The sequence below is a fragment of the Oncorhynchus clarkii genome, chromosome 2 (genome assembly GCF_045791955.1).
Source record: "Oncorhynchus clarkii lewisi isolate Uvic-CL-2024 chromosome 2, UVic_Ocla_1.0, whole genome shotgun sequence".
In the NCBI taxonomy this organism is placed as follows: domain Eukaryota; kingdom Metazoa; phylum Chordata; class Actinopteri; order Salmoniformes; family Salmonidae; genus Oncorhynchus; species Oncorhynchus clarkii.
Genome location: NC_092148.1, coordinates 61,779,772 through 61,802,541, shown reverse-complemented (window position 1 = coordinate 61,802,541; position 22,770 = coordinate 61,779,772). Strand labels below are relative to the sequence as shown.

At 41.9% G+C, this 22,770-nt stretch overlaps 1 protein-coding gene across 3 annotated transcripts in view; it reads right to left on the bottom strand.

Moving 5' to 3' along the window:
* The window catches only part of LOC139371138 (E3 ubiquitin-protein ligase Siah1), a 50,613-nt gene extending 33,121 nt beyond the window's left edge, over positions 1 to 17,492 (bottom strand). Inside the window, exons 1-2 of one of the 3 annotated variants that reach the window (XM_071111242.1) lie at positions 17,327 to 17,492; positions 2,389 to 2,445 (exon numbers count right to left, since the gene is read on the bottom strand). In XM_071111242.1, coding sequence (XP_070967343.1) covers positions 2,389 to 2,398 — 10 coding nt within the window. In that variant the 5' untranslated portion in view covers positions 2,399 to 2,445; positions 17,327 to 17,492. Of the gene's footprint in view, positions 1 to 2,388; positions 2,446 to 7,959; positions 8,544 to 17,326 lie in introns of those variants that run through there. The other 2 variants (XM_071111232.1, XR_011627210.1) reach the window with 2 other exon arrangements.
* Between the last annotated feature and the right edge of the window lie 5,278 nt (positions 17,493 to 22,770).

Sequence of the window (22,770 nt, the reverse complement as noted above, 5' to 3'; positions counted from 1 at the left end):
ATACTCTGTTCAATCATTGGGCATCTTGAGTTCAGTATCATTAAAAAAAATATATAAATTACTTTTTATTTTACGCCAGTCAAATACAATGAAGGATAATTAACATTGACATCTAAAAAGGTTGGATTCGGTCAACATAGCCTACTCGAGGCACGGTACATTCAGATTAAATAGTCACAAGACGGAGAGTTAAAGACAGTGCCTGTTGCGCACCACACATCAATCACCTTGAATCTGAGCAGAGGCGGTCAGCATTGGAGCTATTTATTTATCTATACTTAATTGTTTAAAACTTGGACGTTTGTAATTTTATGACGCATGTCTTCCCTTGTTTCAAAGTAGCCTAGCCAAAATACAACCATAGAACTGTTGAGGTAATTATTTGGCAAGCAATTATTATCCCATTGTAACCAGTAATTTTTTCATTATCTATTTATTTTCTAAATCAAAAGTTATTTTATTGCCCAGCTGCCAAAGACTAGTATTATGTCAGTCATTAGTAACCCATGCTAGGTGATCCATCTTTTGATCTCCCCGCTCTCTTAATTTCTAAGGGATATTTTTATCTCGGTCAAATGAAAACGCTTATGCATGCAGTGGACTTTTGAGACTGATGTTCTCAATAATTGCATTTTGGAACATGTGCAGCACATAGTTTTATTTCTTCATATTATAAATCTCAACAATCAACATTAAGCTAAAGGGTCTGCTCAGTTGCATCAGCCTCATTGCTTTTTTTTTAATGTGCAGTGGTTGTATGAATTTTGTCTCTGTTCTGAACGTATATATTGTTTTTATTGTTCTAGGGACGACCTTAACTTAGATCTCTAGAGGGAATCATTGTGTATAAAGTATTTGGCTGTAATTGTAATGTTGCAATATTTTACAGGCTATCAAGGGTGGCCAACCATAAACTAGGTTGATGCAGCAGCCTTCGGGAGAGACGTGAGAGAGACCGAATAAGTGAATTAAATGTTTTTAGTGGCAAACAGCATATTTCACATTATGGTTTGCACATTGTCACAAAGTACTAGGGCAATGAACTGAGGTTAGCTTTAGCCGTCAGCCAGCAAAGGAAGTTTGCCTACAAAGCTGGAAGCTACCGGTATCTTCTTGCGTTGTAAAGTGTTTTAGCGTGTATGGACATTGTTTTGCGAACAGTATAAGAAAGCAGTTTCAAAATGTCTACATGCCATGTTGCATTCATTATTCAAGTGTTAACCCAGACTCCCAGTGCAGGTTGGCAATAATTTGGCTGCGCTGATACACAGGCTTGACCCGTGAGACACATTTGACAGAAGTACCAAAATAAACTAATTCTAGTAGCGAACCATATTTCATGTTCTAGTATCGGAAAAATAACCTAATTTTGGTATACCGTGCAACACTAATGCAGACACCCATGGGACCGGTGCCATAATGAGCATAAACAACACTGCTCTGAGAGTGCACACATTGGTGTGCCTGCAGTGATTCCCATTGGAGGAACCGGCTACATGAGTATTTCTCCTACTGAGGAAGAGGATAGACATTCATGATTTAGAACTAGGGCGTACAGGCCAGAGTAAGAGCAGCTGAGCGGAGGCCACTGCAGAGATCAGAACAAAGCACGTTCACCATAAATAGTGGAAATTATCCCAAGACTTTAGGGCTCAATGAACACTTAAAACAACCAGGTCTTGTGCCTCATTAAACATAACGTCTAAAGAACCATTTGACATCGTAATCATGCTTTTCTCATGCTAATGGTTAAGAGGGCAGAATGACTTAGCTACTAGACCTCTGGTAGGACTAGATGCGCAGTCAGAACTGTCTGTGTCCACCGTGTTCTTTGTTGTAGGATGGGCTGACTTGTGGTGCTAGTGGAAACTCTAGAGGTCATGTCTTTACACAGGAAACACAAGCGATTGTACCTGAATCACTTCAAGAGATGGGTCTAGCATTCCACCATATTTGAATTTCTAATTTATGTTCATACGTAGTAGGAACTATGTTTAGGGGTGGGGTGGGGGGGGTGGGGGGGGCAGGTTCTGGTCAGGCACATGTGAGAAATTGTGCGACAATCAAACAAGAGGGAGGTACAGACAGTAGGTTGGGATTAGGTTGTGTTAGGACTCTCTCCTCCCGACCCGTGTGTTGGGAAGCTGGGGTGAATGGCACACGAGGACGAGATGCTCAATATGTCCCTCCAGATGGAGAGGAGTTGATTACTAAACCAGCTCAGGGTGATGACCTCTCCTCCATCTACCAATCACACTCACTGAACCTTCATTAGATGACCTCTACAATCCTCCAAACACCTCCCCTGCTTTATCAAACAAGCTGCTTCCCCTGGGTTAACCCAAACATGGACACAGACAAACACACAAGAAAGAAAATGTTGCTTGCCTTCGTCCATAAGATTCCCAAATAAGGCTTTCTTCTTCTCTTGAAAAATGGGTAACTCTGAAAGGGGAGAGAGAAGAGAGGTTAACTAGTGGAGTAAAAACAATTCTTAAAAATTAAGTCAAATGGAGCTGAGGTAGCCATAGAAACACATCAATCAACACCACTGCAGTCTCAGAGTTCTGTAAAGGCCCATATGCCCACCTTCTGTTCTCTGCAGGGTGACCATTCAGGGCTGGTCATAGTCAACAGTTCTAGCTATAGTATGAAGGTGGACATGTGTTGGGGACTGACTCAGACCTCCCCAAACAGCACAGATACAAATTAAGTGTTAAATCAGTGAGTTGTGGAAACAAAAATGTAATGGCTAGAGCCATATTAGCTAGAGTGCCACTACTGAGCGCTCTTGGCCTCACACATTCCACTGGAAACATACTGCTTCCATCATGCAATGGGTTAACACTACTAATGCAAAGTACATTACATGGAGCATCGATTTCCCTCTTCAGTCTGTTCTCAGCACAACCTTTAGGCCTACTATCACATTACAACAACTGGCTACATCCTGACTGACACTAACATGGAAATATTTGACGAAATCAGTCCACTGATTGAAGTTGATTGTGGTCCTCTGTCGCTCAGTTGGTAGAGTGTGGCGCTTGCAATGCCAGGACAGTGGGTTCTAGAGGTCGACTGATTAACTTCTTATGGCTGGGGGGGCAGTATTGAGTAGCTTGGATGAATAAGGTGCCTAAAGTAAACGGTCTGCTCCTCAGTCTCAGTTGCTAATATATGCATATTATTATTAGTATTGGATAGAAAACACTCTGAAGTTTCTAAAACTGTTTGAATGATGTCTGAGTATAACATAACTCATATGGCAGGCAAAATCCTGAGTTGAAATCAAAACAGGAAGTCAAATCTGAGCTTTGTATGTATTCACCAGAGTCCCCAAAGAAATCCCCTTGAGATATTAATGATGTTGCACTGCCTAGGGGTTCCACTAGATGTCTCATAATTTCTATTGATGGTTGACTTTATGGTGTTGTGGGAGTGAATGATAGCAGAATCAGTCAGGTGTCTGGCAGTCAGTCATTTTCTGATCATGCTTATTCCTCATGACAGTCACTTGCGTTCCATTGCTCACGAAGATAAGGAGTACTCCGATTGGAACTTTATTGAAGCTATATGTTAAAAACATCCTAATGATCAATTCTGTACTTAGTTTGAAATGTTTATTCGACCGGTAATATAACTTTTTGAAGTTTTTCTCCGATATAACGCTGACCTCTATTTGGACATACAGTGCCTTGCGAAAGTATTCGGCCCCCTTGAACTTTGCGACCTTTTGCCACATTTCAGGCTTCAAACATAAAGATATAAAACTGTATTTTTTTGTGAAGAATCAACAAGTGGGACACAATCATGAAGTGGAACGACATTTATTGGATATTTCAAACTTTTTTAACAAATCAAAAACTGAAAAATTGGGCGTGCAAAATTATTCAGCCCCCTTAAGTTAATACTTTGTAGCGCCACCTTTTGCTGCGATTACAGCTGTAAGTCGCTTGGGGTATGTCTCTATCAGTTTTGCACATCGAGAGACTGACATTTTTTCCCATTCCTCCTTGCAAAACAGCTCGAGCTCAGTGAGGTTGGACGGAGAGCATTTGTGAACAGCAGTTTTCAGTTCTTTCCACAGATTCTCGATTGGATTCAGGTCTGGACTTTGACTTGGCCATTCTAACACCTGGATATGTTTATTTTTTAACCATTCCATTGTAGATTTTGCTTTATGTTTTGGATCATTGTCTTGTTGGAAGACAAATCTCCGTCCCAGTCTCAGGTATTTTGCAGACTCCATCAGGTTTTCCAGAATGGTCCTGTATTTGGCTCCATCCATCTTCCCATCAATTTTAACCATCTTCCCTGTCCCTGCTGAAGAAAAGCAGGCCCAAACCATGATGCTGCCACCACCATGTTTGACAGTGGGGATGGTGTGTTCAGCTGTGTTGCTTTTACGCCAAACATAACGTTTTGCATTGTTGCCAAAAAGTTCAATTTTGGTTTCATCTGACCAGAGCACCTTCTTCCACATGTTTGGTGTGTCTCCCAGGTGGCTTGTGGCAAACTTTAAACAACACTTTTTATGGATATCTTTAAGAAATGGCTTTCTTCTTGCCACTCTTCCATAAAGGCCAGATTTGTGCAATATACGACTGATTGTTGTCCTATGGACAGAGTCTCCCACCTCAGCTGTAGATCTCTGCAGTTCATCCAGAGTGATCATGGGCCTCTTGGCTGCATCTCTGATCAGTCTTCTCCTTGTATGGGTTGAAAGTTTAGAGGGACAGCCAGGTCTTGGTAGATTTGCAGTGGTCTGATACTCCTTCCATTTCAATATTATCGCTTGCACAGTGCTCCTTGGGATGTTTAAAGCTTGGGAAATCTTTTTGTATCCAAATCCGGCTTTAAACTTCTTCACAACAGTATCTCGGACCTGCCTGGTGTGTTCCTTGTGCTTCATGATGCTCTCTGCGCTTTTAACGGACCTCTGAGACTATTACAGTGCAGGTGCATTTATACGGAGACTTGATTACACACAGGTGGATTGTATTTATCATCATTAGTCATTTAGGTCAACATTGGATCATTCAGAGATCCTCAATGAACTTCTGGAGAGAGTTTGCTGCACTGAAAGTAAAGGGGCTGAATAATTTTGCACGCCCAATTTTTCAGTTTTTGATTTGTTAAAAAAGTTTGAAATATCTAATAAATGTCGTTCCACTTCATGATTGTGTCCCACTTGTTGTTGATTCTTCATTAAAAAAAATACAGTTTTATATCTTTATGTTTGAAGCCTGAAATGTGGCAAAAGGTCGCAAAGTTCAAGGGGGCCGAATACTTTCGCAAGGCACTGTAAATAACGGACATTTTTGAATAAAACAAACATTTATTGTGGACCCGGGATTCCTGGAGTGCTTTCTGATGTAGATCAAAGGGAATTTTTATCATGTAATTTGTTTATGTTCTTGTTTATGTTCTGAGCGCCGTCTCAGATTATTGCATGGCTGGCTTATTCCGTAAAGTTCTTTTGAAATCAGACACAGCGGTTGCATTAAGGAGAGGTATATCTATAATTCCATGTGTATAACTTGTATTATCATCTACATTTATGATGAGTATTTCTATTGAATGATGTGGCTATGCAAAAATCACTGGTTTTTGGAACTAGTGAATGTAACGCGCCAATGTAAACTCAAACTCATTACGTGAATACAGTAAGAAGCCAAGGTAAGTTGCTAGCTAGCATTAAACTCATCTTATAAAAAAACAAATCAATCATAATCGCTAGTGATAACTACACATGGTTGATGGTATTACTAGTTTATCTAGCGTGTTCTGCGTTGCATATAATCGATGCGATGCGCATTCGTGAAAAAGGCTTGTCATTGCTCCAACGTGTACCTAGCCATAAACATCAATGCTTTTCTTAAAATCAATACACAGAAGTATATATTTTTAAACCTGCATATTTAGCAGGCAATATTAACCGGGTGAAATTGTGTCACTTCTCTTGCGTTCATTGCACGCAGAGTCAGGGTATATGCAACAGTTTGGGCAGCCTGGCTCATTGCGAACTAATTTGCCAGAATTTTATGTAATTATGACATAACATTGAATGTTGTGCAATGTAACTGGAATATTTAGACTGATGGATGCTACCCGTTAGATAAAATACAGAACTGTTCCATATTTCACTGAAAGAATAAATGTTTTGTTTCCGGATTCGACCATATTAATGACCAAAGGCTCGTATTTCTGTGTGTTATAATTAAGTCTATGATTTGATAGAGCAGTCCGACTGAGCGATGGTAGGCACCAGCAGGCTAGTAAGCATTCATTCAAACAGCACTTTTGTGCGTTTTGCCAGCAACTCTTCATTGTGCTTCAAGCATTGCGCTGTTTATGACTTCAAGCCTATCAACTCCCGAGATTAGGCTGGTGTAACCGATGTGAAATGGCTAGCTAGTTAATGGTGTGCGCGCTAATAGCTTTTCAAACCTCACTCGCTCTGAGACTTGGAGTAGTTGTTCCCCTTGCTCTGCATGGGTAACTTCGATGGTGTCTGTTGTCAATGTGTTCCTGGTTCGAGCCCAGGTAGCGACGAGGCGAGGGATGGAAGCTATACTGTTACACTGGCAATACTAAAGTGCCTATAAGAACATCCAATAGTCAAAAGGTATATGAAATACAAATCGTAGAGAGAAATAGTCCTATAAATACTATATTAACTACAACCTAACCTCTTACCTTGGAATATTGAAGACTCATGTTAAAAGGAACCACCAGCTTTCCTATGTTCTCAGGTTCTGAGCAAGGAACTTAAACGTTAGCTTTTTTACATGGCACATATTGCACTTTTACTTTCTTCTCCAACACTTTGTTTTTGCATTATTTAAACCAAATTGAACAGGTTTCATTATTTATTTGAGGCTAAATTGATTTTATTGATGTATTATATCAAGTTAAAATAAGTATTCATTCAGTATTGTTGTAATGGTCATTATTACAAAAAATAATATATATATATTTTTTAAATCGTTCGATCAAAATCAGTATCGGCTTTTTTTTGGTCCTCCAATAAATCGGTATAAAAATCATAATTAGTCGACCTCTAGTGGGTTCAATGCACAGAAGCACGAATAATGTATGCACAAGTCTGTAAGCCACATTGGATAAAAGCTTCTGCTAAATGGCATATAGTCTTAATATGGATCCAAATCTCTGCACAGAACTCATGTCAGATTGGTTGTTTTATCATTTAAAACGTCTTCCGGTCTAGCACATTTGTTGAATCATGTAGTCTTTGTGTAGGGTAAATCTATGAATTCACGTCACTACCTCGTTAAAATATGACTTCTCTACGATGACGGCCGGTAAGGAGCACCAGAATCTAGCAGATGTGGGCTAAACCCAAAACAAACACTATCATGTGTATCAGCAGCTGCCTCCATGTAGGTGCCTGGCTTTGAGTAAGCGTGGCCTAGTAGAGGCGGCGAGTCTCTGCCTGCCCCCTTTCTGTAAACTCCGGCTGCTGTTTACTATCAAACACGCCGTCTGCATGTGCCCTCCACACTGCTGCAGAGGAGAGGAACACACACCACTTCAAAGCAGCATAACATCCAAAACACAACAGAGGGAGACAACGACAGAGTTGGCAACCATGACAATTGTTCGGTATGTTTGTACAGAGGGTCAGAAAAACAAAAGCATTTCTACTTAACAAAACATGCCAGTCTTTGTTCTCCACTCATGTCCAGTCTCTCTCACACCCCTGCATATACAAAGTATACAAAAAATGCCCTGCCATTCTTAGGATCTGCAGTGCCTTGCAGAAAACAAAGCCATTACTGGACAGAAGTGAACACCAGTAGGTATTTATGACACCACAGTTGCACCTCGGGTATAGGAGGCGCAGGGGGAAAGGGGGCAAACATTCCAACAGACATCCTCACAGAAAATGAGCAGAGCCGTATTTATGAGCCAGAGTGTGCAAATAGGACATTTTACCTTTAGGTTTGTTGGCAGTTGTTCTAGAAGCTATGCATGTGAAGAGCTTGAGCACCCCCTTCCATGAGTTCATGGGCTGAACATTAGCTCTGCCCGACATAGGGAGAGTGTGAGGGAACTCTTCATCGCGGTTTTTCCATAAGAACAAAAACAGCCCATAACAGAGGGCAGATCCTTTCCCGTCACTCTCCCTAGGTCTCTACTTAAACTCCCATCAGAAAACAGATGTACTACTGCAGTCAGCGCCTGGGGGTCCAGGGCCAGACACCTTGGCGGGCTGGACGCCTCAAACAGAGCCAGAGACTCCGATTCAGGCACTTCTTTCACCAGCACGGCAGAGGGCAGGAGGCTGTAGTCTTAATCCTCTTTAAAGTGCAGCCCAGGAAAAGGCCACAAGGAAGGGTGGAGGAGCCACGGGTAGGAGGGGCCCAAATAGAGAATTTAAAAAATATATATATATATTTTTAAATAACACGTAGCTGTAATCCAGGAATGTTACACAAGTATATCCAGCTCCGCGGCAAGCAGGCAGCCCAGCCAGGGAGAGAAATGGAGCACGTTGAAGAGGAAGCTAAGGAAACACTGGCAGTGTTCTTCTCCTGAAAGCCCTAGTCTAGGTAACCACTCCCTGCTCGGTCACTATCTTCTGAGTGATCCAGTCAGTCAGTGGAGAAGGCAGCGAGAGGCAGGTATTAGGGTGAAACAGACAGTCCTGGCTGAGCACCATAGAGCAGTCCCCCTTGCCTGATGCCTGCACTGCTCCCTGTAGGCTAAGGAGTCCAATGTCAGACTGGAGAGCGCATGCTCACGCTCTCCCCCACCCTCTTTCTGGGGAGTGGGGCCCTTCTCAGATTACAGCTCTGGCAGCTCCACCTCCAGCTGGGCTAACACCGTCCTGCCTGCTTCCCTCCCTTCCTCTGACCATGCAGACTAGACAAAGAAACTGGAGAGAGTTGAGAGCTGGAGAACACACAAGTACCCTTACTTACACTCAGTCCCAAAAACAGCCTCACAGTGGAGTAGCCACCCTAATCACAAACACAGGTCAGAGTATACACAGCCTCACAGTGGAGTAGACACCCTAATCACAAACACAGGTCAGAGTATACACAGCCTCACAGTGGAGTAGACACCCTAATCACAAACACAGGTCAGAGTATACACAGCCTCACAGTGGAGTAGACACCCTAATCACAAACACAGGTCAGAGTATACACAGCCTCACAGTTGAGTAGACACCCTAATCACAAACACAGGTCAGAGTATACACAGCCTCACAGTGGAGTAGACACCCTAATCACAAACACAGGTCAGAGTATACACAGCCTCACAGTGGAGTAGACACCCTAATCACAAACACAGGTCAGAGTATACACAGCCTCACAGTGGAGTAGACACCCTAATCACAAACACAGGTCAGAGTATACACAGCCTCACAGTGGAGTAGACACCCTAATCACAAACACAGGTCAGAGTATACACAGCCTCACAGTGGAGTAGACACCCTAATCACAAACACAGGTCAGAGTATACACAGCCTCACAGTGGAGTAGACACCCTAATCACAAACACAGGTCAGAGTATACACAGCCTCAGTGGAGTAGACACCCTAATCACAAACACAGGTCAGAGTATACACAGCCTCACAGTGGAGTAGACACCCTAATCACAAACACAAGTCAGAGTATACACAGCCTCACAGTGGAGTAGACACCCTAATCACAAACACAAGTCAGAGTATACACAGCCTCACAGTGGAGTAGACACCCTAATCACAAACACAGGTCAGAGTATACACAGCCTCACAGTGGAGTAGACACCCTAATCACAAACACAGGTCAGAGTATACACAGCCTCACAGTTGAGTAGACACCCTAATCACAAACACAGGTCAGAGTATACACAGCCTCACAGTGGAGTAGACACCCTAATCACAAACACAGGTCAGAGTATACACAGCCTCACAGTGGAGTAGACACCCTAATCACAAACACAGGTCAGAGTATACACAGCCTCACAGTGGAGTAGACACCCTAATCACAAACACAGGTCAGAGTATACACAGCCTCACAGTGGAGTAGACACCCTAATCACAAACACAGGTCAGAGTATACACAGCCTCACAGTGGAGTAGACACCCTAATCACAAACACAGGTCAGAGTATACACAGCCTCACAGTGGAGTAGACACCCTAATCACAAACACAGGTCAGAGTATACACAGCCTCAGTGGAGTAGACACCCTAATCACAAACACAGGTCAGAGTATACACAGCCTCACAGTGGAGTAGACACCCTAATCACAAACACAAGTCAGAGTATACACAGCCTCACAGTGGAGTAGACACCCTAATCACAAACACAAGTCAGAGTATACACAGCCTCACAGTGGAGTAGACACCCTAATCACAAACACAAGTCAGAGTATACATTACAAATGCACAGCACAATATTCAGAGTTGATACCAAAAATACTTCATAACCTCACACACACTCTCTCTCTCTGAGCATGGACAGGGTAGTGACAGTCATGGAATTTTGGATGACTTATCGGTCATTTCCGCAGTCACCGTTCCAACCATTTTCTCCTCTGTTCCTGAATGCATGTGCTACTGCTGCAGGGAGGGGGGATGTTGCCCAGGCAACTATAGACTAATTTGCTACAACACCTTGCTTGTTTCAGGCAAGGAGCAACAAAGTTTGATCACGTTATAGAGTCTGTTACAGCCGAAACAGACTCAAACCACACAAATGCCCGGGCATCCAGTCTTCAGTTTGTTCCAAACACACACACACAAAAAATGGTTCTGCCGGTTATTTTATTCTCATGATGGTCTGCACCCATAACTGTCAGGTACAGTTCTACAGGAATTGTGCCAGCCCTAGTCATGGATTGTGGCAATGTAACCGTTATAGCTACTGTATCTTTTCTAATCCAAATAGACTTCCAATGAAATTATTCAGAGACATGCCCGGTCTTTGAGAGCAATCCTTAGAAGTTAAAGTACAGGTATTATAGAGGCCATTGGTCTCAATCATTCAGACAAACTTGGACCAAATGTGTCGAAATAGGTTTCAGCAACAGGTATATCGTAAAATGTCATTAAGTTCTAGAACAGCAACAATACTTTACCATGTATTCTATACTGACCTCATTAACAACCTAACAGTACTAATAAACTGTCAATAGACTAGGCAGAAAGCACATTCACTGCCCTGAGTAACATTTGAAAGTAATGTACTTGCTAGATTGTGATAAGATTACTAGGTGAGACAATGTAAGATGAATGCATGTAAGATGAATGTAAGTCGCTCTGGATAAGAGTGCTTGCTAAAATGTACAGACAGACATCCTTTTTTTATTTCCCCCCCTTTCTCCCCTATTTTGTGGTATCTAATTGTAACTACCAGTCTTGTCCCATCGCTGCGACTCCCGTACGGACTCAGGAGAGGCGAAGGTCGAGAGCCGGGCATCCCCCGAAACAGGGCCCAGCCAAGCCACACTGCTTCTTGACACAACACCCGCTTAACCTGGAAGCCAGCCGCACCAATGTGTCAGAGGAAACACTCTACACCTGGCGACCGTGTCAGCATGCATTGTGCCCAGCCCGCCACAGGAGTCGCTAGTGTGTGATGGGACAAGAACATCCCTGCCAGCCAAACCCAGACAACGCTGGGCCAATTGCGCACCGCCCCGTGGGTCTCCCGGTCGAGCCTGGACTCGAACCAGGATCTCTAGTGTCACAGCGATACAGTGCCTTAGACCACTGCGCCACTCAGGAGGCCAGACAGAGGTATTCTAACTACTAAAAGCAGGAGCATATTCTTTGGCATCCTTTAACAGGCTGGTGAACAAAAGGTTACTCAAAGAGTCAGGTGCCAGGCAGAGCACATAAAACAGCAGGCAAAAGGGTAGCTCTTACAGTTGTTCTTACAGTATAATGACTATTAAAGCCACATTTACAGTCATTTGGATATAGCCTACCTCTTAGTTTAAAAGAATATTAATTTTAAAAACCTTGTCAAGCTTATTACTGAAAGGGAGGGAAGTGGCACATGCATTTCCATCTTAAATGTGTCATAATATTTAGGCTACATCCAAGCTGTAGACACCGGAAAAAGGACAGGATGCATAGAACTCTCAGCCAGCAGGATGCAAAACAGGTAGCCCAGTGGAAATGTACCATGGGTCTACCACAAAGAACACACCTTGACAATAAGTGAAAGACACTGACAAAGGCATTGCAGTAGTCTGATCAGACAGAGTGGACTAGCCTATTTTCAATCTTGAATGCATCCATAGAAACACACCTTCCATGTAAACAGCTGCAGTGACAACCCACTCCACCTACTCAAAGAAAGCACAGGCAAACCTCCTTCCATGGCAGAGTAAACCAACACACAACTCTCCTCACAAGAGGGAAAAATAACTCATCTAGAAGCAAGAACACAAATTAACTAATTGTTTTACTGACAGGGCAGGAAACTATGCCGCCCACAAACAGTTTTAGATAGCGCTAAGCTAACATTTTGACTGCAAAAAAAGTAGCCTGCTTTGTGACACCCCCTTCGCAAAAATGTAATAATAGTTTGCTATATACAGAAGTTTGCTCAACCCCAGAAACAGAGTATTTATTCACTCAACTTCCTGGTATACAAGAGCAGCCTGGGCAAAGCAGCCAACTCACCCTGGGCAGAAGAGCATTATAAGCAGAAGCATGTGTTGCCATGGAAAAGTTACATTGAGGGTTGGAATCTGAAGGCAGAAACACCCACCTTCAAACATCCAGCCCGCGCTTCTGCAAAACACACACATCCAGTAGCATGTTCATTAAGCCAACCTATGATGCAGGAGAGGGATTCTGATTTAGAGAAAATTAAAAGAGGAGGCAGACAGAGCACTTTCAAAGTATATAGAATTCCCTCACTGTTTGAGAGCCAGTGAGTGAGTTACCAAACTGGACCTCCTGCTGCTAGAGACAGCTGTCCGCCTGTCACTATGTTCAATTCACTATACATGTGCAGCTGCCAGCAAGTCAGGGAGCAACAGGACAGGCTACTACAGTCATGAACCAGGCAGTTAGCCATTTCATTTATTAAACCCAGGCCAGTCATAAGACACTATCAATACTGGCAGTCTTTGGTGCATTGTTTCCAACCAACAGATGCCTGAAACAGTAGTCCTAAAAATAAGGTTATGCTTTGGCTAACTAAATCACACAAACATTACAGAAGGAAACGGTTCTCTGTCGTAGTTGATACATTGGACATGAGATGGATGCAGTGCACAATTACATCCAATCAAGGACCTAAGGAAATCAGAAACAATTCTGCAAGTAGTTTATCAACAAATCACAACATACCTAACTACACTAGCTCAATTTGCAAACAGCTCCTTTGAACAACCAGTTTCCTTGAAATACATAGACATGTAGCTACAGAATGTACACCTGATAATGTGATAACCAAAGATTTTGGTATCCCTTAACTGGGCGTTACAGGTTGGCCTATACAAAACCTCGGTATTGGAGATACCATATTCGTTCGATTCAGCTAAACATGTATCTTAAAATGTCAGTGTCCCGTTGCATGTAGTTTGTTTTCACTTAGAAAATGCGCCATTACTAAAATAAAATAGGTTTCTCCATGGCGTGGCCATCTTGTCGATTTAAAATCTTCTATCACTGATCGACATAGGTCAGTGTCAAGACATGCAACACTTTGGGGTGGATCCACCTGTCTCAATCAATGAGAGAAGACGTGAAAATACAAGATGGCGACATGCATACTTTGGGATTACATCAAAGCAAAAAATAGAATTCAATAAAGTGGCTTTTTTTTATACAAACGATCCACCTTCAACTGGACATGAAGATTTTAGAAGATACTTTTGGCCATGTAGTGTATGTGTAAACCCATTCAAATTTGTGGATTTGGCTACTTCGGCCACCCCCGTTGCTGACAGGTGTATAAAATTGAGCACACAGCCATGCAATCTCCATAGACAAACATTGACAGCAGAATAGCCTGTACTGAAGAGTTCAGTGACTTTCAACATGGCACCATCATAGAATGCCACCTTTCCAACAAGTCAGTTCATCACATTTCTGCCCTGCTAGAGCGGCCCCAGTCAGTACTGTTATTGTGGAAATGTCAAGGAGCAACAACTGCTCAGCCACGACGTGGTAGGCCACACAAGCTCACAGAACCGGACTGCGAAGTGCTGAATTGCATTTTTTTAAATAAAAAAAATCAAATATGCCTTCCCTTGGATGCAACACTCACTACAGAGTTCCAAACGGACTCTTGAAGCAATGTCAGCACAAGAACTGTTCGTCTGGAGCGTCATGAAATGGGTTTCCATGGCAGAACAGCCACACACAAGCCTAAGATCACTGTGTGCAATGCCAAGCGTTGGCTGGAGTGGTGTAAAGTTCGCCGCCATTGGTCTCTGGAGAAGCAGAAACGTGTTCTCTGGAGTGATGAATCACTCTTCATCTGGCAGTGCACAAAGCGAGGTCCATACAGAAATGGTGTGTCAAGAATGGTGTGGAAGAACTTGACTGGTCTGCACAGAACCCTGATCGCAACCCCATCGAACACCTTTGGGATGAATTGGGACGACTGCGAACCAGGCCTAATCGCCCAACAGTAGTGCTGACCTCACTAATGCTTGTCCTTGCAGAAATGTTCCAACATGTAGTGCAGTCTTCCCAGAAGGGGAAGGGGCCTGTATAACAAAGGGGGGACCAACTCCATTTTAAATGCCCATGATTTTGGAATGGGATGTTCGACAAGCAGGTGGCCAAACATGTAGTGTACATGTTTGGCCGAATCGAGAACGAAGACAGTATCACCAAGTTAAGGTTGGTAGTACATTTTCTGTGCTAAACCAAACAGTACCTATCCTTTATTGCCCAGTATTGGATACCAAAAATCTTTGGTTATATCACATTATCGGGTGTAACAATCTGTAGCTAGTTGACATGTATGACTCGATAAAGTAGCCCGAGTTACATTCTTAATTTTAAAATAAAATCAGCAGCCAGGTAAGACGCAGACCGTCAGAAGGACACCGCATTGGCACATTCAGCAAATCTGATCTAGCAAAGTGGATATTCGTCAAATCTGTCATGATTGATGTATTGTAACAGGCCCAAAATGTGGTTACTAATGTCTGATTTGGATATTTGGCTGCTTTTGCTGCATAACATTTAGAAGTTGTCCCTTTTCTGATTTAGAAGAAATGCTTGATAAATGCTAACTCCCATTAGTATAAGTTGGTAGCATAACTAGCATACAGAAATCAGGTGGTGGTAGTCAGTCATTTTTAAATGTAATGAACTTGATTGGTGACAACATGAACATGTATTGGGGTTGACTGTCATACAAGCATTATACTATATTTTAACCTCAACTACAGCCTACATGTTGGTTAATTGTGCTGGGGGAGCATGAGGAGATTCAGGATCTTTCCCCCACGCATTTCCATTGTTTTGGTCGACCTCTATCGCATCCATTTTACTCAGCCATTATCAATACAGAGTTAGATTTGGTTTGTAGTTGTCAATGGTTTTTGCAGAGCTGGGGTTCTCCTTGCCCCCCGATCACTGCTAAAAACCCATTGACAACTATGTGCCATTCAAGGGATTGTTAAATGAAGGTTATAACTATTTGGTTTTAACGTCACCTCTCGAAGAGCATAGTAAGAAGAACTACACATGAACCATTATTCCACATTTAACCATCTCAGAGTTATACAGCAAGCAACTGCATGTTTTTCACAATCAGTAAACATCAACTGATCATGTAACTTCAGAAACCTATCTAGCTAAGCAAACAAGGTGTCATTTAGCTTTCTTCATCAGAGATTAGGCTTTTGGAAAGGACTTGACCTCAGCAAGTCTTCCTTCTGGGCAAAGTTGTCAGTTGGACTACTGCCATCACCACTATAAATAGCAAGCAAATCAAACAATATTTGGATATAGCCATCTAATTTATCCCCTGAAAGTGAGCTTGTTAACTAGCCATATTGACGTGATCTGTTATCAGCTAGCTATCCAATCTGATGTGGTCCATCAATCAATGTGTCCTATCATGTCTGTCAGCACCGATTCAACACTTTAAAACAATGTTGACAGGATGGGAAATTAACCTAAAAACACTCGTACTTTCCAGGTATAGTTGATTTTTATATCACTCAAATATCAAATTAATGGTGGCATGAGAGATATCGTGAGGCTCCACTAACCTACTGTATCTGAAATGACATAATATTTACTTATTGAAATCATGCTAAATCTGCGCTACTGTTTTGCATGGGATTATCAGAAATGTGTAGTTCTGACTACGCTCTTCAAGAGATGATGATATACAAAACCAAAGTTAACATTTATTTCACAGTCCCTTGAACGGCACGCAGTTAGTTGTCAATGGTTGCTCTGCACCGTATTGTTTAGTGTTATTGACAACGACCCTCTATATTTTTAAAGGAAAACAGGCTATATTCTCAGTTTAAGATTTATGGAGAAACATGGGATTAGGAATATAAAGTAAAGGTTGACAGAGGTGATGCAGAACCTGCCACATATGATTGGCACAACTAGTCTACAATCAAATCAGGCCCATTCATGTCAGCGTAGCACTGACATCGCTAACTTCAGACATGTTTGACATTCAAAGACAGCCCTTTAGCAAACAAGTGCAGAGTTGCAAGGTATGTATATTCAACTAGCTAGCTGCGGAGGCCCAGACTCTGCGAACAAATCTGCTGAGACGATGTCGTCACCATAGCAAACGTATGCGCTAACGGTTAGCGTAGCTAACGTTACAACATAAACAAATCAATGTCCGCTAGCAGCTAGTTATCCAACATTGCTTCACAAAACCGCAAAATGTTCACTTGCTGTGTAAACTAGGTAAAGTTAACGTTAGCTGACAAATTCGGAAAATTGCATGAGTTGAGCCAATTTTGGCACGACATGGGAGCCAGCAATCTTACTAGCCAGTTACTGTAACGTTAGCTAGTTGTTTAGTAGTAGAGAGCGCGGCCTACTCGAATCATGTAGCTAGCCAACATCAGTTAGGTATTCTGACCTAGCTACAGTACAGTAGCTAACTAGGTACAACAAAGCCTCCGATGTGGTGACCGGAATTATCACTTAACCATCCACATATCTAGTTAGATAGTTTACCAGATAATTTAACGTTAGCCAGCATTTCTAGTTTACGACGTGAAGTAGCTAACGGTAGCTATCTAACGTTAACACAGTTAGCTGAACATGCTATTATGAAGATGGCTATGTAACAACGTTAGCATCGGTGTTGTTTTTCGAGTACATCCCGGTAAAACATCCGCACTACTTACCTTGGATGAAATGTCCTTTTTATATTGTAGCTAGCTACTGCGACGTAATCCACAAGGGATTCCACTCCAATTCTACAGTCCTTCACTCTTTACCTACAGTGTTTCCACATTCGCGTTGTACTGGAGACGAGACGACTGTCGTCCAAGTACTCACCGGTCTCGTGACCGCGCACGGTTGTTGAAATAGTTTCTCACCAGAGCGGCGCAAAGGAGCACGCGCTTTAACTACATGCACTCACTAATGGTTGTAGTACGCGTCATGAAAAAATCTTTACAGTATCCAAACAGTAGCAGCTAACATGGTATTCTGCTTTATTTGTGAGCTTAATCTACCACACTCTGAATTTACTTGGGCTACTAAACCACTCATTCTCCTGTAATGGAACCACAGTAATTTAAATTGAAAAGTGGAAATGGAAGAAGAAAAAAATAGGCCTATGGCTATGCTGTGTTAAGGTTGGGTAGGCTACTTTCTAAATGTAATCCGTTACAGTTACTAGTTACCTGTCCAAAATTGTAATAAGCAACGTAACTTTTGGATTACCCAAACTCAGTAATGTAATCCGATTACTTTCCCCTTAAAAACTGTTACAGACCTATATCTATCCTACCCTGCCTTTCTAAGTTCTTCGAAAGCCAAGTTAACAAACAGATCACCGATCATTTCGAATCCCACCGTACCTTCTCCGCTATGCAATCTGGTTTCCCAGCCACGCTCAAGGTCCTAAACGATATCATAACCTCCATCGATAAAAGACAATACTGTGCAGCCGTGTTCATCGACCTGGCCAAGGCTTTCGCCTCTGTCAATCACTGCATTCTTATCGGCAGACTCAACAGCCTTGGTTTCTCAAATGACTGCCTCGCCTGGTTCACCAACTACTTCTCAGACAGAGTTCTGTGGGTCAAATCGGAGGGCCAGTTGTCCGGACCTCTGGCAGTCTCTATGGGGGTGCCACAGTGTTCAATTCTCGGGCTGACTCTTTTCTCTGTATACATCAATGATGTCACTCTTGCTGCTGGTGATTCTCTGATTCACCTCTACGCAGATGACACCATTCTGTATACGTCTGGCCCTTCTGTGTTAACTAACCTCCAGACAAGCTTCAATGCCATACAACTCTCCTTCCGTGGCTCTTAAATGCAAGAAAAACTAAATGCATGTTCTTCAACCGATCGTTGCCCGCACCTGCCCACCCATCTAGCATCACTACTCTGGACGGTTCTGACCTAGAATATGTGGACAACTACAAATACCTAGGTCTCTGGATACACTGTATTCTCTCCTTCCAGACTCACGTTAAGCATCTCCAATCCAAAATCAAATCTAGAATTGGCTTGGAAAAACTCCCTAGAAAGGCAAGAACGTAGGAAGAAACCTAGAGAGGAACCAGGCTCTGAGGGGTGGCCAGTCCTCTTCTGGCTGTGCCGGGTTGAGATAGTTACCTGTCCAAAATAATCATCTAGTTTTCCAAAAGTATCTGTAATACATTACAGCTAAAATATTGTAATCCGATTACAGATACTTTTGAAAAACTAGATGATTACTTATTGTATTTCTTTTAAATTCAGAAAAAATTACACCTTCCTGTTTTCTCAATGACATTCAATTAAGCATTGAAAAAAGGCACAAGTTAAGGTTGTGTTCCACCTGATCGTCTGACCACAAGTCAGAGACCACTATGCTGACACACCAAATATGTTTGATGGATCATTTTGGTCTTCTTCTAATGCCTCTTCAGAGCAACGTAGTCCAAAAGTAACTGAAAGTAATCCGATTATATTATTGAGTTTGGGTAATTCAAAAGTTACATTACTGATTACAATTTTGGACAGGTAACTAGTAATTAATGGATTACATTTAGAAAGTAACCTACCCAACCCTGTCAGTTAGCCTATTATGACTCATCTCAACCGGACTTCGCCAACATGTTCAGAACACAAAGGACATTAGAGTCCAAGCTCAACAAAGACAGGTGGACTGATCCCCCCTCTATTGCCCTCTCTCTGTCTTGTTTACTTGGTTTCAAGGACATGCAAATGATGTACAAGTTTACTTCAAACAAAACATTAGCCTCTGTAAGTGCAATACAAGTCCTGTTAGTTAATGGAAGTTGGAACTCTTGGATCTGGAATTCATTGCACACTCTCATTTTATACATTATTTCTGTGCACTTTCCAGCTGAAGAATTTGCCTGCTCATCCACTGACAGGATATTACATCAGTGTTGGCAGCTTTGCAGCAGATGGAGGGACTATAGTCTGAGGCTTTGTAACCCCTCCCTTGGCTTTAAAACCAGGTCGTGAAGTAAGGATAATACATGTATTGTTCATAGCCCTTTTAATCTGAATGAAGTGACACACAACAACAAAGATAATGAATAGCTTACTGTAGATACAAATCTGGTGACCTGGGGACAACGGTGGCCCGTAACAAGTTTAGAGAATCTAAATATTCTTATTCGATCCAAGTTTACTCTGTGCACACAGTGCTGCTGCAAATACTTTTGGTTGTCTGCAACAACAAAAGAATCTGAACTGTGATGTTCCCCTCTGCCTCCAATTTCTACTACTAAACCTCTGGCCAAACAATGATCGCTGCAGTTTACCATAAAAGGCGCGACATGGTCAATCCGAGGTCTGCATAGGCCATATAGCATTTACTGTGATACAGCCTCTGCAGAAGTCAGGCCATTTTTATTCTTCTTGCGCTTCGCTGGGCAGATCAGAGCGATTGTAAAGGAAGTTATGGAAGAGAGGAAGAGAGTTTGTGTTTATACTGGACATCCCGCCCCCACCTACCCTCAACCAATTATATCAATGCGGTGCAATACAGAGCCCTCCATATTGTTACAACATTTGAGAAGCGCACAGCGATGCGGTACAGAGCTCAGTTTGGACTCTGCGTGCCATCTGGATGCTCCGCAATTGCGTCACACTATTTATCCATATCGTGCCCCCAACAACAATTTCGGATCAAGCATAAATGGTCTCTTAGTAGACTGTTATCAGTTTAAATACCAGGTTTGCATCTTATATCATGCTTCCCTTTTTTGCCTTCAAGTTGACTATTTTTCAAAAACGGAATCTATGGCATTATTTAGGATGCGTAAGACAGAAGCTTATACTATACGAAATAAAGCAAATTATTTCAACAACGGTGCAGAAAGAACGTTTAGTGGGCCTTCAACAGGAGGGTAACGGGGGAGATAGCAGAACCGCACCACATGGTCAATCTAACGTCTGCATTGGTCGTGCAGCATTTACGGGGATACGATCTATGAAGAAATCACGGCATTCATACTTCTTGCGCGTTACCGAGCAGCGCGGAGAAGTTGTCAAGGAATTGAGTTTGTGTTTACACAGTACCTCCCGCCCTCACCTACCGTCAACCAATTATATAAATTCGGAGCGAAACAGAGCCCTCCATATTGTTACAAAATTTGAGAAGCGCACAGCGTGGCCGTACAGAGCTCAGTTTGGATTCTGCGTGCCTCCCGAGGTTCCGCTATTGCTTCACACGGAGCCTCTGACCAAATGTTTTAATCAAGCATAAATAGGCTTTTAGAATATTTTACTGTTCTTAGATTAATTTGGATTTAAGATGCATTTGGGAAACCAGGCCCTGGAATGTTGATGGTATTTGAACATTCCTCTCTGGACAGAACAATGCTTTTTTTCTTGCCATGGTCATGGCAGAACGGGAAGGAAGGAGTGGGGAGGGGTTTTATTGAGTAAAATAATGGTCTTATTTCTTTCCATACTCCAGCCTGGTGCTAATTTCATACCCTGGTCATGCTAGGTGGGAATTGGGGAGTAGAGGGTAAAGTGCAGCATCAATTGAGTGGTTCCATTCAAGACCTTGAATAACTTTTTATAGACTTTTGATAGTGTTAATGTTGACATTTTACTCCTCCTCAGGTCTGTAAGTAGGGCCTAGTTACACTAACTCGGCTTGTAAACAGAAACCACAAAAGTTTGCATAATTAAGTTGCTGTTTGCATAATAAAGATTGGTTGAGTAAAATATGTTTCTTACATAACTATGACCTTTGAGGGTAAGTGCATCCCTGAAGAACTAGCCTATGAGGAAACCACTACAACTCTTGGCATTTAAAACAGGGATTTTGAATTTAGTACTTGCCAACCCAAATCTTAGCAAAACTGTTGCATGAGGGAACAATGAGGCAATTATCCACACTAACACAGTGCATTCATGGTTCTCATCCAATTATAATGACAACTAAATTCCTACCTGATGATGTTTAGACAAACTCTGATGCTCAAATTCACCAGGCTTGATGAACCACCAAGACTGAATTAGCATTCTCGTGAAGATACGTTTGGTAGAAATGAATTGTTTCTTACTCCATTGACTGTTCCCTGATCAGCAGTCAGTAAAGGATTCTGGACTCAGGGATAGAAATATAAATCTGTCTCCCTCCATTTAGTATAATATGTTACGTTTCGTATGGTATGTATTTATTTGAGGATGTCGATCATTAATTTCATATGATATCACAAATTACAATTCGCTTATGTTACGAATTGCAGTTTTTACAATATGTTACGAATTTGCATGATATGTTATGAATTCCAATTTGTTGTGGCTAACGTTAGCTAGGTGGCTAACGCTAGCTAGGTTAAGGTTAGGGTTAAGTTAAAGGATTAAAGTTAGGAGAAAGGTTAGTTAACATTCTAAAGGTGTTGCAAAGTAGCAAAAAAAAGTAGTAAGTAGTTGCAAAGTTGCCAGTTAGCTAAAATGCCAAAGGTTTTCTTGATGAGATTTGAACACACAACCTTTGGGTTGCTAGATGTTCGTGTTATAAGCCAACCCACCCACCCTTATTTTGTTTTTGCCTCAAGTAACTTTCTGTCTTATGTAACCACGCCAAATGTAACATATTCATTTGAGTGTGCTGGATTTATGTTTACTATGTTACGTCTAGTAGGGTTTAATATTTTTCTGATATTTTACAAATGATTAATCCCGAGAATAAATCACTTTTCTCCCAGGTAACCCGGTATTTCCTGCCAAAACCAGAAGTCTCATTCAAAAGCACTATAAATCATATAAATAGGCCTACATCTGGATTTGATTAGAGGTTTGATGGAACATTCAAGCCTGATGCTACTGATGCCTGATGAGCCCTACATTAAATACATTTTATGAGCACTACATTAAAGACATTTAATGAGCCCAAGCCCAAAAAATCCCAAATGATTGTGCTGTTATCCAATACATATATACAGTTTCTTTGGAAAATATTCAGAGCCCTTGACTTTTTCCACATTTTGTTACATTGCTGCCTTATTCTAAAATGAATTTAAAAATCCTCAGCAATCTACACACAATACCTCAACATGACAAAGCAAACACAGGTTTTTAGATTTTTAAAAAAAAACATTCACTCCTCAGTAAAAGGCACATGACAGCCCACTTGG